The 16,170-nt window shown below is 28.6% G+C and overlaps 1 protein-coding gene across 1 annotated transcript in view; it reads right to left on the reverse strand.

Moving 5' to 3' along the window:
• Positions 1-4,786: 4,786 nt before the first annotated feature.
• The window catches only part of LOC105197184 (adenylate cyclase type 2), a 43,392-nt gene continuing 32,008 nt past the window's right edge, over positions 4,787-16,170 (reverse strand). Inside the window, exons 11-18 of the mRNA XM_039452333.1 lie at positions 16,107-16,165; positions 15,568-15,738; positions 14,014-14,251; positions 12,849-13,012; positions 12,510-12,747; positions 11,908-12,162; positions 10,577-10,694; positions 4,787-9,880 (exon numbers count right to left, since the gene is read on the reverse strand). Coding sequence (XP_039308267.1) covers positions 9,615-9,880; positions 10,577-10,694; positions 11,908-12,162; positions 12,510-12,747; positions 12,849-13,012; positions 14,014-14,251; positions 15,568-15,738; positions 16,107-16,165 — 1,509 coding nt within the window. The 3' untranslated portion in view covers positions 4,787-9,614. The remainder of the gene's footprint in view (positions 9,881-10,576; positions 10,695-11,907; positions 12,163-12,509; positions 12,748-12,848; positions 13,013-14,013; positions 14,252-15,567; positions 15,739-16,106; positions 16,166-16,170) is intronic.

The raw sequence follows: 16,170 nt of genomic DNA on the forward strand, positions 1-16,170 counted from the left end.
AATATTTGCTGTTCCATAAATTCACAATCTTTTGCAGTTAATTGTAAGTTTTAGATGCAAAAAATTGTGAACTTATACAATTATAACGAGTTTTTTCTTATCTCTCTTGGATGTATTTATGTATTTTCAAAGTTTATCTTTTAAATTTGAAGCGTTTTGCATATTTGTAGCAACGCATTTCAATGTAAATACAAATATATTGCAGCGTAACATTACTGTAGCCTTACATATTGTAATATCTTTAAGAATAGACATTTCAATTTTTCCGCAAACTTGCAATAATATTGCAGAAACCTTTTGCAACTTCCACGCAAAATTACAATGTTTCAAGGCAAGAAGGTTTATGCATTGTTTCTGCAATATTTCGGTGCTATATAGGTTAATAACAAAAAATTTATATGTATATTATAACATGCAAAATATATAATAAATAATATATTAACTAGAACATAACTGCGCACTTTATGGGCGCGTTATTATACTATGTATATTATATAATTTTATATTATACCAAGGACAGATATACAACTTTCAAAATAAAAGATCACCTAATTACAATTAATGAAATTTAATTAATTTTATTACTTATTTTAATCATAATTTAAATATAAAAACAAAAGAAAATAATAAAAAATGTAATATATTTTAACAAAAACATTTAGCAACAATCCAATATCTTATAATTTTAATTGAAGAACGTACTTGTATACTATACATGAAAAATATACGGAAAAATAGTTTTGCTGAAATATCTAAAAATATAGCTAGATTCTGTTCTAAAAATTGACTTCGTTGAACTATAAAAATAATTTTGTAGGATATTCAAACAAGATGATGCTGCAAAATATTTTAACATTCTATCAGCTTAAATATCCTGTATAATTGTGTTAATGATCTAACAAAGTTATTTTTATATCTATATTTAGCTAAATTTTTAGATACTTTAGCAAAACCATTCTTTTCGTGTACATATTTACATATCAAGAGACACGATAGCGTCTCACGGCAAGCATACGCCAAGCGCGAGATCATCTCAAATACTTCAAGTATTCAAGATAATTGCAAATCTTCGTTATAATACAGAAATTAATTATTTTGAAAATAAACCTATAAATAAATTTTATTAATTTATAGAGCAACTAATTTTTGCATCACAATGAAATTTTGCATAAATTATTTTGAATACTTAAAATATTTATATAAAACAATTGACATATGTATTTATGTGATTCTCTATCAAGGCTCTATATGATACAATGTGTAGTTGCTTGCTTGTAAGGAGATGGATATTTTGAACAAATAATAAAATTAGAAGAATAATTTATTTAATAAAATTATAAAATAAAGTCCATATTATATTTAATAAAAGTTATAAATGTCTGGTATTTGTTGTCTGTTACAATATTAATAAAATTATTTACAATTGTCGAGATACATCACGATAATCGATCTCAAATTCACCTATAGTATATATAAATCATTTGTTTAGAATAGATTTTTAAAACATATGCTAGAAATTTGTTGGTTTTTTTCGCTGAACATCCGGTTTGTAGAATGTGAGAACGGCGAACTTGTAATTGGATTTAATCCTTTTCTCAGATCCTAATCTCAGATTTAATCCTTCATCTTATAAACGATTATAAATTTATAACTCTCACAAGGGAAGTGAGTGAAGTGTTAATCGCAAATGGATACGAATTACGAGTATATGTATATCTTTAGAAAGATCTTACCGAGTAAAGTTTAGCTGTGCAATATTTTGCTTGAATAGCGCCTCTGGAGGGCGCTGTACGCAATTGCAGTTAAAGTCATATAGCATCTTATAACAGTCCGACAACGTTAAAATATGTCGAAAATGATCAGTTATAGTGATAAATATGTAAAAAACAAAATAGACCTTAAAAAGTTTACCTAATGATAACAAAAGTTGACTTTGGATGAAGTTTCTAAATTCATATAGGATCAAATTGTTGGGTAAAAGTGCATAACAGGAGCAATCTCTGACGATCTTGACCTTGACATATGTTACCAGGGAGAGGGTTCTGGTCAACTTTTCCTTATAAATTAATCGGCGCTCTTGTATAGTTTTCGAGATATACTTGCTGAAAAAAAACAGTTTTTCTTAATTAGTTCAGAAAATATTTTACAAAAAAATGTATCAAATAAAAATTAAGCTTGCAAAAAGTCTAAAAATAAGGTTCTATACATATTTTATCTAACTTCAATACTTTAGTTATAGTAGGAAAACTGTTTTAAAATAAATTTTTTTTTTTATAAAATTTCGGAAGAGCTACAGCAGCCAAAAATTAAATAAACGTGCAGTTTATTTTATGTCTTTTTGGATCCTGAAAACAAATTTATTATTTAAATTTGGCAGTTGGCCATATTTCAATCGTCATCTTGAAAATACTAAAATACATACATATATATTATACTCTCGCGCGGACGCACGCACACACACACACACACACACACACACACACACACACACACACACGCGCGGGGAGGGGAGGTTTAAGTAGGTGGGCCAACAGTACCCATTCCGTCGATAGGGAACCTCGTTTTACAACCTATCTCCGATTGCTTTTTCAAAAGTTACCATTATCATAATTTTTTGCCTTTTCTCTTTCTTCTCTGTTCTTATTATTGCTTTCAAAATAAAATAAACACGGTTTATGTTTTATTAAATAGAGCATTAAACATACCTAGCAAACACAGTAATATAACATATACATCTTATATACATAACAGTAGGTATCACTAGGTAACGAGTTATGTAGCAAGTAACATACATGTACGTTACATGTACTATTAAATGTCAGCAACAGAATTACGTCTCTGATCTATTTCAGATATATAGCAGAACACTTTAAATGTTATATCTATAATATATAACCGTGCCAATACTGCGATGTAACATATTTGTCTTTAAAACATATATGTTACATCAAAGTAATGGTAAGTTTTTGTTTTCTTTGCTGCTCTTTTATTTTGTGTTTGCAGGATGCAAATTATATTCCGATATACACTGCCGATACACTGAGAAAGGAGAATGGTTGCAATTATCATAATTCAATTTTATGTTTATACGATTGCAATATTGGAAGTTTAAAAATGTTAGTTTTAGTCATTAATAAATTAAAACATCTTCCACTTGATTTCATTTTCAAGAAGACTCATCAGATAAATGATTTTACTATAACAACAACGATATTCTCATCGGTAAAAAATCTCATAAAACTCTGCTTTTTATATCATTTATGTGATTCTTTTTTTACGAGAAATAGAACGCCATAGCAACCATCTAGTGACGGTTTTGTGTACTATTATACGCAGAGAAAAAAGTATGTGATATTTGTGACTATAATTGCATGGTTAAGAAAATAATTATATTCACTATGATTGTAGTTGCGTTAACGATATGAAAATAGTTATTTTAATTTTCATACATATTTTGATATTTTACTATAGTAATAGTTGTGTTTATCATAATTTGAGTAAAATATTTTCACAATTGACACAACTATACATATAAGATTGTTTGTACTAACAATAATTATAAAAATAGTTCTTTTAACCATAATTTTGCAACTATGCAATTATAATCACAAATACCACGTACATTTTTCTCTGTGTATTAAAAATCTATATATGAACTACAGATTTTCAGTACCAACATTATTTATCGAAAAACACTCAACACATAGCTGCATAATTATAATATAATTAAACTCATATGGAGAGTCACAAAAGATGTTTAATTCACTTGTTAACTTAAGCATATCTTTTAGCAAAAAATTAAGCAAAAAATTTTTTCATCGTTTGCATATATTTTACGAGATTACATTGTTACATTATGTTATGAGTTATATACGTAACAAAAAAATATAATTTTGTTCTTTTAGAGTGCTCTCAAATTTATATAATATTTACATTTCATTCACATAACAGTGATATATTACATTGTTCTTTTCATATGCTCCCTCAGTTATGTAACAGTTATGTGTTGGTTTACTGGGTAGTAATTTTTGTAAAATGCGCGGATGGAAAGCGGTTTGGAGTCAAAAAATACCGAGGAAGTGACAAGCCAAGTGGGGTCCGCTTCCATGTGCAAGCGTGAACACACATACACATGATATGCCGATGTCTTGTTACATTTAAGAATTCATAATTCAAAAATTTCTTATTGAAAAAATGTTTGTAATCAGTGTTTCAAAAACGTTTCGACATTAGTTAAAATAATTTGCAAAGAAATAGAGGGATCCATTAAAAAAATTTAACTTGATGATTCTTATATAAATTTGAAAACTTCATCCAAAGTTAACTTTTGTTACCATTAGGCAAACTTTAAGTTCTACTTTGTTTCTTACATATTTTTCGCTATAATTGATCATTTTCGAGATATTTTAACGTTTTCGGACTTTTATAAAACGCTATATAACTTTAACTTCTATTGCGTATAGCGCCCTCTAGAGGCATCATTCAAGCGAAATATTGCACAGCTAAACTCTACTCGTTACGATCTTTCTAACGATATATAATTCGTACTTATTCGCGATTAACACTTCGCGTACTTTCCTTGTCAGACACACTGAAAAGCACAGACAATAGCGATGCTGGAGTCACAGCTGAACTCACTTGACGTCGGTATTATAAATTTTTCTTCAACGGAAAGTCGAGCGGCACGCGGTTTTGTGCAAGGGATAAAATGAATAGCGCTAAGGCCAAACGAGCAGGCTAGCTCTCGTTGTCAAACGCACGCATAAATACATTATCTGTTCTTCTCTTCGATTTCAGCGCTATCTAATGCAAGATCTCTCAACACAATTAATTACTGCTTTTCATACTAATTTTTCACACAAATTTACAATTGTTAAGTTCTCTTTCATATTAAAGCTTCTAGGTTCATTTTGCGAACACCATATTGTTTTTTCATCTAATTCACATACCGGAATGTACTTGTTTCATACGTGCAAAGTCTAAAATTTTTAAATAGGGCGTATGTTGTCATGAGTCGACTGCAAAAACTCACAATTAAATGGTAATTTTTTAATCTACTTTTGTTTTTTTGTATTAAATTGTCGTTTTTGTTGTATGTCATTTTTATTGTTTATCACTATTTTAATTATAAAAAAGAATTTTATAACCTGTAAAGTCAATTATATGATTGGAGTGTCCTAAAAATAATCGTATAGAGACCGTTCCAGCATCGCTTTAATAAGAAAAATATATAAAGTGTTTGTTTTGTTCCATTTATTGTGTCTGTGGTTTTCATTTTTATAAAGCACAACAATAGCTCTTATAATAGGCGCCCTACCGCGAATTCCAAAGGAATATTCCTATACGTGATCTATGGGAAAATAACCTAGCCCTATACAATCTATATAGGATCCTACATAAAATCCCATGTAGATCCCATCCAAGTGAAAAATGATAATGAAATTGATGTCGAATTGATATCGATTTGACATTGAAATCATCAAATTGGTATCGTTTCGACGTCGATTCTGTAGGTCATTTCTCATTGGAATGTAAGGCACCTGGGTCATTTTTTCATAGGTCCTACATGGGACCGCAATGATACCATATGGGATACCTATGGAAATTTGCAGCAGGACAATTGGATGTAAAACACAGACAGTAAGAGGAAATTCTACTGTGTCTATTTATTAGAGCCTTTATTTACTTTTTTTGTGAATCCATGAGCACGAGTTATTAAAACTCAATAATCGTGTCACAACGCATCTGCCAAGATATTATTAAGAATATATGTATACGTATAAACAGATAATCTACTTGGACAGGTACTTTTTGTAACGATACTTACAAATATTCAGGGGAGCAACTCAATATCAGGTTGCTTTACAATGTCTGCCTAAGTGCCCTCCCCCGCCACTTAACTAATATTCAATGAATATATTATATAACAATGCGCTATTTCTGCACTTTATAAATTAGCAAGAAAAAAAGTTTTTTTTTGGGAAGCGTGAGAGCCCCCTCTCTTCATGTAATAATAACAACCCATTCCGAAAACTCGCACAAGATTATGTGCTATATTTATGCTTTATTTATTCTCTCTAATATTTGAGTAATTTTGATTTTTGCGTTACATTCCGTAAAGGATTTCTCTTTTGTAGCAATGTTGGAATCGTTAATTTCACTTACACACGTTACGATTTATAATATATACATACGATTTACGAAACATCAACAGACTCTTACATCGAGATTTCACGTACATATATACACAATTTGTCAAAAATTCTATTCTCTTAAATTAGACTTGCTAAATTTAATTCTAACAATTTAACTATTTATTCATTTATTCTACCTAGCTCTGCCTTCATTACGCACAAATAATTTAACTTGTATAACCTTTCTACGAAATAAATATGTCGGTGAATTCATGATTTTGGTCGCCATATTAAAGAGTAAAATTAATAAAAAAATCTGTAATTAAACATTTTTTTCCTATTTTCTGACAAAAAATAGATCAAAGCCGTATACATCAGTACGAATATTTTAATTTTGTAAAATAAATTATACTTCTGTAAAATCAATACAAAGAATAACAAAATGATATTTTTGTCGGTAATACGGACGCTAGCATCGTCTGGAAATATTAAAATCATGAATTTTTCCGATTGAACAACGACTTACACACATACAATTACGTAAGATTTACGAAACAACAATATATCACTGCATACTACTACATCAATATTACATGCACACATACGAATAAATTTTTGTATAAACTTTTTGCATTGAATTAAGTGTCTAAGTCTAATTCTAAGAACTTGAAGTTGTTTCTTCGTGTAATCTACGTGTCTGGAGACTCCAATTTGGTGAGTACTGCAAAGTTTTTAAATCAAGCATACACTGTCATGACTTGATAGCTTTAGACGCCATATTCATCTAAGAAAATGATAAAAAAATTTGAATTAAAAAAATTTTTTGTTCTCTGAATAAAGAGTCTTCATACTGCAGACATGTATTAATTCATAATTTTAAAATAGAATTTCAAAATCTTAATTTAAAAATAGAATTTCAAAATTTGTAAAAGTAATACTTGCGAAAAGTTGTCACAAAATTATTGCGTTTAATATGTTAATAAAATAGGATGATTTTAGGATCCTTTCAAGAGTTGCAACGCAAAAATCGAAATTAGAGTAATACTTGGAAATAGTAGCGCATAAACCAAAAATATATTTTACATATTGTAGTTAAATAATGTAAGTTTGAAATTTTTAACGATTTAAGAACAAATATAATTTAACAGGCACATAGGCAGCCCTATATCAGTCACAGCAATTCTTAGTGTTGAATAATAATTAATTTACAATCTCTAGCATATTCGAACTGTTCACCGCATATTTGTCGGACTTGAAACTGTTGCTTTATGATAATCTTATTTTTAGTGTCAAGTGAACCGTAGCATGTATGTATAAAGTCAGTGTATATAATATTAATGCTGAACAAGCATAAGATTCCTCCTCCCCAAAAAAGCTGTAAAGAATTTGTTGAGAAAAAATAACACCTCAGTCAAGATTCAATTCTAGATTTTTCTACATTGTAGATGTCCTACCAATTCAACTATCGAATATCGAGACGTGGGATGATGCTTCTTGCAATGAGCAGTAGGAATATGTTACATAAACGTTTTTCGTTACAAACTTTTAAAATTGGGATCGTAATTTTGTAGAGAGACAAAATTTTTGCGCTTGTATCATCGATTGACGCTGAGGATGCATCAAGTTGATTCTACAAATGCTTTGAAGTATTTTTTGATTGGTCAATTTATAAAATTCTTTATCCTGATTAGTTAATCAAATGTTTCGAAGCATTTGTAGCGTCTAATTGACCGTCACCTGAATTACACGCAATATAGAATTTTCTGTTGTTTCTGCTGCAGAGGGAGTGCGCGTAACCAGCATGATAAAACTGATGGTATGAAATAAAAAACTAATGATAAAAATCTCAAAACTTATAATGATTCGATTTGCCTCGGTCTACCCTATTTCTGCAATAAATTCTTTACAGATTTTACAAAGAAGTGGGATCTTACAGATACTTTTCAACATCAATATTACGTATTCTGGCTTGATGACTGTTTCAAGTTCGATAAATATGCGAGACGCAGTTTGAATAAGCTGGAGATTGTAAAAATTATTATTAAGTACTATTAGGGTGAGTCAAATGAAAACGAGACAGACTGTATACGTTACGTTATACAGTCTGTTTTGTTTTCATTTGACTCACCCTAATAAGAACTGTTACGACAGACATAAGTCTGCTAATCTTATGTTTGATGTTAATTTGAATTGATTTATTATTCATAAAATAAGCAGGTCTATGTCAATCACAGTGATTCTAGTGCCGAATAATAATTTTTAATTTTTACAATTGCCAACTTATTCAAGCTACACGTCGAGTATTCATCGGACTTGAAACACAGTCATGAAGCCGGAATATATAACATTAATGATTTAAAAGCATATATGTATAAGTCGTATAGATTTATCATATGCAATTGGTTTATTATTTTTTTTCATTTTAAAGAAATTTTGTAGCAAAATTATTCAAAATTATTTGAATATTAGGGCGCATAAATCCTGTATATTTGGTTTTTCAAATGGATTATTATTAATATTTGAAGAGGGAAAACTCACTCACAGCCATCCCAGAAAAATTTTTTTAGCTAAATAAATAATTACAAAATGTTTTTATTATTGATTTATAAAGCGCATAAATACAACATTATTATATAATATATCCATTAAATTTTGATTAAATGTTGGGGGAGGGGGAAAAACTAGGCAGACGTTGCTTCTCACCCTGATGAAGTGAACTGCAATGTTCACGAAATATTGGTATTAATGATGGATTAAAACACGGTGACAATCCGTAAATTCCTCTTACAAGCATTCTTAAAGAGAATATCCATGGAAGCCTTAAAAGTATACTAATTATGAATATTTGTTATAAGTAAAAAGTTGAATTAAGACGGCGTTAGAAATCTTTCTGCAACAATTCTGGGGTACCTTGTAAAAAACTTATGCAAAATCCGTTATCTTGTCTTCGATATATGACATTTTTAATTCTCACAAATGATAGTTATTTATGCTATTTTTTTTGCTTTCTTTTATATGCAAATAGAACATCGAGAGTTGAATTCATTTATATCGCAAACAGTGTCGATTATAGTGACTTTATTACATAACCAGTAACAAAGAATGAAATTATTATTATATTGATTACGTTGATATAGCCCAGTTTTTTTAACAAATTTTATTAAAAAATGTAACTTTCTTATGTCATGTCTTCTCCTAAAGTTCTGGTTTTATTTATGTGAGTGAATATCAATAAATATTTTATACTAACAGAGAAGTAGATTATTAAAATTTTGAAACCATACTTTGTTTTTGATAATACATCTTTTTCATCCGTTTAGATGACTTCTACCATTCTATTTTCTGCAACTTTTCGTACTTTGTTTTTTTGTAAGGTACTCAGACTCATAAAGATTTGATAATACTATGAAAAAAAAATCTTTGTCGATCACAAGATAAAGTTTGATTATTTAAAACGTTTCAGTGATCTGTGATTCAGTGCTAATAGCTGTCCCCTTTATCGTCGAAAGGTGTTTTAACGAAATACGTGGTGAGGGTACCTTTACCCTTCACGTACGTCGGTCCTCGACAAACAAGCTCATATCCGGCGTCGATGAGGATCTTGGCAGTGTCCTCGGTGACTTGAAGCTTGCCCATCTCACCGCAACTGTCCATCCTGGAAGCCACGTTCACTGTATTTCCCCAAATGTCATATTGCGGCTTTTGGGCACCTACAACGCCCGCTATCACGGGACCGTGATTTAAACCTGTAGTGAAAAATATGTATTCGATCATTTATTTCTTTCATAGAGTTAAAGAGACAATTGTCAATTGTCCCTTTCAGAGGATGTTAAAGTTATTCTATTTTACTGGTTAAATGCGATTTTTTTAGTATGTTATTTTCTAATTGTATTCAGAAATGCAATATCACGAAAATTATTAAATTGCTCATTCAATCTATTTAATAATTTTGATGTTTATAAGCATCTCGAATTTACTATTCCCCTTTATTCCGAAAAACTGTAAGAAATTTATTGCTATTAATATATTATTTTTATTTTTCCCGTTATTATATCGTAAAAAAATGACATAAATAGTTCTTGTTCAGAAGAGAAGAAAGAAAATTACATATTTTGAAATTAATTATTTATGACAGTATAAATTGAGTTTAACTTAGAACTAATCACATATTTCTAATTTTCTAGAAATAACATAAACATTAATTTTATTATAGATTTATTATGTTATATTAGTTGCTAACAAATACTATTTATTTCTTTTAACTTGTGTTTTATTTTTTTTTGTTCTTTTTTTTAATTCAACTTATATTACTATACTTGATTGAAAGCTGATACATTTAGAACATAATCAGCACATTTAGAACATAATACAAAATTAACAATGTTTTGATTTGTGTTGCAATTTTTTTACAAGAACGCGATATAATAATCTTCCATTCTTACCTATTCTCAATTTGAACCTCTGAAAAGAATCCCTGTTGATCTGATCCAGGATTGTCATAAGCGCGATGGCAAATTCGACGAGTACGATCACATTATGATCTTGCTGCTTTAATAAATCCTGCATATATAAAGCAGATAACATAAAATACCATGTCGATAATTTTCTTCATTAAGACATTACTCTGTGAGATCATTTTAAGCATGGTTACAAATATTATAATACTTATTTGAATAGATTTTAAAGATTAAGACAATTGTTCTAATAATAATTATTATAAAATTTTTTCACAAACAGAGTATATATATATATATATATATATATATATATATATATATATATATACAGGGTGAGTCATTTGAATCTATCACCCCAAATATTTCCGTTTTCTTGCATTTTACAAGAAAATGTTTCAGACAAAAGTTGTATGGTTTCAAGGGGGTCATAAGATCGTGTTATTAATTTAACCTTGAATAGTTGCTTGAAGGTCACGTGAAGGACACCTCCAATTTTTTTAATGGGACTACCTATTTTTTATTACATATTCTTGTAGTTTATTTTGAGACCTTTCCAAAACACTACAAGAAAGTTTATTTTCGTTGAGTACTTTTTGAGTTGTGAGTCTTGAAAGCTACGGTGTACTGTAACTTTTAAGCGTCACAACTCGGAAAGTACTTAACAAAAATAAAGTTTTTTGTAGTGCTTTGAAAAAAACTCGAAATAAACTACAAAAATATGCAATAAGAGATACAATGTTAGAGTATCGGTAGTTCCCTAATTAAAGGGTATCAGTACTTCCCTAACATTCTATATTTTTTTATTGCATTTTTTTGTAGTCGATTTTTAGAGCTTTCCAAAACACTATAAATAAGTTTATTTTTGTTAAAGATTTTCCCAGTTATGACGCTTGAAAGTTACAGTACAACGTAACTTTGAAGCCTCACAACTCAGAAAGTACTCAACGAAAATAACCTTTCTTATAGTGTTTTGGAAAGGTCTCGACATAAACTACAAGAATATGTAATAAAAAGTAGGTAGTCCCATTAAAAAAATTGGAGGTGTCCTTCACGTAACCTTCAAGCAACTATTCAAGGTCAAATTAATGACACCATCTTATGATCCCCTTGAAACCATACATTTGTTTGAAACATTTTCTTGTAAAATGCAAGGAAACGGAAATATTTGGGGTGATAGATTCAAATGGCTCACCCTGTGTACATATATATATATATATATATATATATATATATATATATATATATGTATGTATATGTTTTAAGAAATTATATGAAATACAAAATTTTAATTTTACAGTTTAATTTCATGATCTTACTTTGCTATCACTGTCCTCTTTTCCTGGGCTCAGACCGGATGCTAACATGTAGGTACTACCTATTGTCTTGATCTTCTCAATCCCCGAAAATTTTGGCTTAAGTAAGAGCTTGTCAAAATCACAAATAATTTCATTAAGTAGACGCAGACATTCGAGGCCTTGCTTGTTTATATCGGTTTCATCATAAAATTCCTTGTAATTTGGAATTGACGCAAACATTACAGCGATACTACTGTATCTTTCATGATAGAGTTCCTGTAAGTTAGAAGAAAATGATTAAATTTTATTTCAACATCAATATAAGTTTGTATTATTAAAAAAAATAGCTGCAGTTGAAGATAATAAAAATATTAAACAGAAAATCTTGTTTGATAAATATAAACAATAGCGGATCTAGCTCCGATCAACTTGATCTTAATATATATTGTCAAGGTCATCGCCATGAGTAATAATTAAAAGGTTTCAGCTGTTTGTTTATTAAAAAGTTATGGCATTATTAAAAAGTTATTCCATATAAATTTAATTTATCAATTTTTAATAAATTGGTTCATTTAATGCGGAAGAAAAATAATTCTAAAAGTTAAATCGTTTTTAGAGCCGACCTGCATAGTTCTCGTAGCTAAAAAGTGATCAGCCACATGCGCTGGAAGAATATTCTCTAAGAGAATCTTGTTGATTCCTCTCATGGTCTCTACCTCGTCTTGCTCAACTCTCAGTTTACTCTTCCATAGAATATCCATCCTAGATGTATATTCCACTTGTCTGTCGAGAATGTGAAGAATCAAACTGACTACGATCAGTAAATATCCCACTTGTAGTAGATAATGGATGCCGTAAAACCTGCAAAAATATAGTTCGTGACATAACATCGTGAGACCGAGTTTACGATTTATAATATTCGTTATAAATTGTTATTTGAGTTTTCAAAGCGCCTTACTTACTTGGCGTCAGGGTCTTCATAATACAGTTGGATTACTGGTGCTTGAGAGAAGATCACGAGTATTATGGCAACGGATAGAAGCATCACGGTTAGTTTCAGCAAGAAATCCACCCTCAAATGCGTCCAGCCAACTACTAATGCTATCACTGGAGAATATATGTACACCTGGGGAATATATGTATAAAATAATTTATTAAAAGTGACCGCAATAGACATGTAAATATATACATTTTTTTAATAAAATTTTATTAATGAAAAAAATTAAGACAATTGTTCAAAATTTTCAGTCATTAAACAACATAAAAAAATTGTTTACAAATTTATAAAGCAAATTTGTAAAGATAAATATTTTTTTTTTAATGTAAGTAACCGCTAAATAAGTTTAATTTATCGTAAATAATAACAAATACATTGTTTAAATATTTTATTATTTTCCCACTATAATGTCGATAAACATATTAAGATTAATTTATTCTATATCTATATACTTTTATGTCTCTAATTTTTAATTAATATTAATTAAATTTCGAGGCTAGAAAGCCTATGTCAATCACAACGGTTTATGGTGTTAAATAATAACTTTTAATTTTTATAATTTCCAACTTAAACTGTGCGCCGCATATTCGCCAAATTTGAAACACATGAATAGTAATATTAATGTTATAAGAAGCATATATTATACATATAATATCCTACCTCTTCAGAAAACCTATAAATTATTTTGTTACGGAAAAATAACATCTCAGCCAAAATTCTAACCTAGATCTCTCGAATTCCTTGCGGGGGCGTCCTACCACTTTAACCATGGAGGTATTTTAATGTTAAAATTACATTCCAGCTTCATAAACGTGTTTCAAGTCCGACGAATATGCAGCACGGTTTGAGTTGGAAATTGTAAAAATTAAAAATTATTATTTGGCATCACGAACCGCTGTGACTGACATAGACGTTCTAGTCTCGTGTTTTAATTTTGTCATAACGATATCGTATTATTGTTTAATTAAATTTCTAGATTTAGAATACTAATACTTAGACTTGTAATGTAATAACGATTTGTCAAAAAGCATTTGCATCTTTGATCTGTTTTATATAATTAGTGTAAAATTTCACAAATTTTATATAAGTTTTTATAAAGTAACTTATAAAATAATTTTAAACATACGTACTGGTATAATATCGCATCCATCAACGTAATCAACTTCGACTAGACTAATGACTGATGATGCGATGGCTAATGTTGCCGTTATCAAATACACAGTTATTCTAATACCACGGCTAAGTGCGATTTGATTCGTTGTTTCTTCAGTATTTTCCGAGTCGATTTTTCCACTGAACCAAGAAATTGCAGCAAATATAATTAGGGACGCTAAACCAGCTGCAAAGCAGCCGTAAACTATAATGCTTCTGTGAAAATAAAAGATAAAATGGATTTTTTTAATATTAAATAGAAATATATTGCTTTTACATTTAACTCGTTTTCGGCTTTTATATTATTAACTTATTTAATTTTAATATTATTACAAAAGCGAGCCATACTCTAAACAAGTTTTGCTTTTATATGTTTATTATATTTGCTTTTATATCTCATTAAAGAGTTCAATAGTTAAAAGACATTAATAATTCAATAATTTAATTACCAAAACTTTCTATTCACTTAAGTTTTGTAAAAATGAAATTCAATATATAAATAAAAGACAAGTTACGTAATTAAATAAACATTAACAATTTAATAGTCTTATTTTATGAATATTAAAAGAATAAGTAGTTAATATACTCAGCCAAGGCATAGAGAAAAAATGATTTATGTCTCTGTATATTTTATATTTTTTCTGTGCGAATATTTTTAAATGAATATTCTAATATTGTTATAGAAATATATATGAATCTTCTCTGTTATTTAACTTTAAATATTCATTAATGAATACTATTATGTATGTTTTGTGGAATATTTTCCAAATGTGACTTCAGATAACGTATCTGAGCCAAATAAGATCCTCTTAATTTACTTTATTTTATAAAAATTTTATTTAATGGGTTATTGAAATAAACCAAGTGAGAATAAAATCTTTGTTTTGCACGCACGCACACAAGTACACACATATAACTTTCATATAAAATATAACTTTCATATAAAATATTAAATAAATAAATATAGTAAATAAATAAATAAAAATTTTTAAATCTGATATTAAGCTTTATTATATGTTTATGAATACAATAAGAAATAAATAATAAATAATAAATTAAAATATAATAAAAACTGAATGTTATTTTGTAAATAATTTTTAAAATAATTAAGCACGGGAATAAAAGTTATTGTATTCGGTTTTATTAAGCTCAGGCACCTTACTCAAGCATATTTTCGTGTAAAATAAAAAATAATGATTATTGCATTAAATTATGTACAGATTATTTTATTTTATATGTGGAAATAATTTTAAAGAATGTTATTAAGGTATACGTAAAATATTGTAGTATACATTTAAAAATATAATAAAATATTTTCAGAATATCTTTCTCCTTAATAAAAATTTCTACAAATGTTTAATCTTCCTAGTGAAAGATGAAAAGATATTCTATGTGCTAGCTGGGAAAAGAGGGTAATCTAATTTTATAAAGATACGAATAAAGTAACAGATATTATTACAATAACAGAGTAATCTCCCGCGGAGACAAAGAAAGAGAAAGAACTAGCTCAAGTATCAAATATAGTAAATCACCTTGGTAGATAGACGATTTGGATGAGGAACATCATTGTGTAAACCACATTGGAAGCCATAACGTACCAAAGATATTGCTCATCCCTTTGCTCTCGATAGAACTTTTCCTGATTCTTGTCTTTGAACCAATAAGTAAAAGGTAAAATTTCCTCACTTCCGCCGCACCAGTGTCTACATTGTACAAAAACGTTTCTATATTGCAAATTACATATTTAATTAAATATACTTAAGCATAATTTTTGTTTATCTACTTAAAATTATATTTATTCCAAAAAGTATATAGAAATATTATTAATAAATTATAGCAATAGTTACATGCACATCATGTATTTGATATAATGACGAGAGAAATGATATAATTATATTATTAAATTATTAAGTTATTAGTGTCTAAACTCAATCACGTGATATTACAATAAATGAATAAATAAATAATTACTTATTTTTAATAAACAAATTAATAAATAATTTCTTACATATTAATTAACTTTTATTAATATCACATTTATATGAATTAAGTAATTATACATATAACTCACTGTGTATCAAAGCAGTTGGAATTGTTTGTCACTAGATTCGATTCGATCATTGCGATACTCTATC

The sequence above is a fragment of the Solenopsis invicta genome, chromosome 8, assembly GCF_016802725.1.
Source record: "Solenopsis invicta isolate M01_SB chromosome 8, UNIL_Sinv_3.0, whole genome shotgun sequence".
Taxonomy (NCBI): Eukaryota; Metazoa; Arthropoda; class Insecta; order Hymenoptera; family Formicidae; genus Solenopsis; species Solenopsis invicta.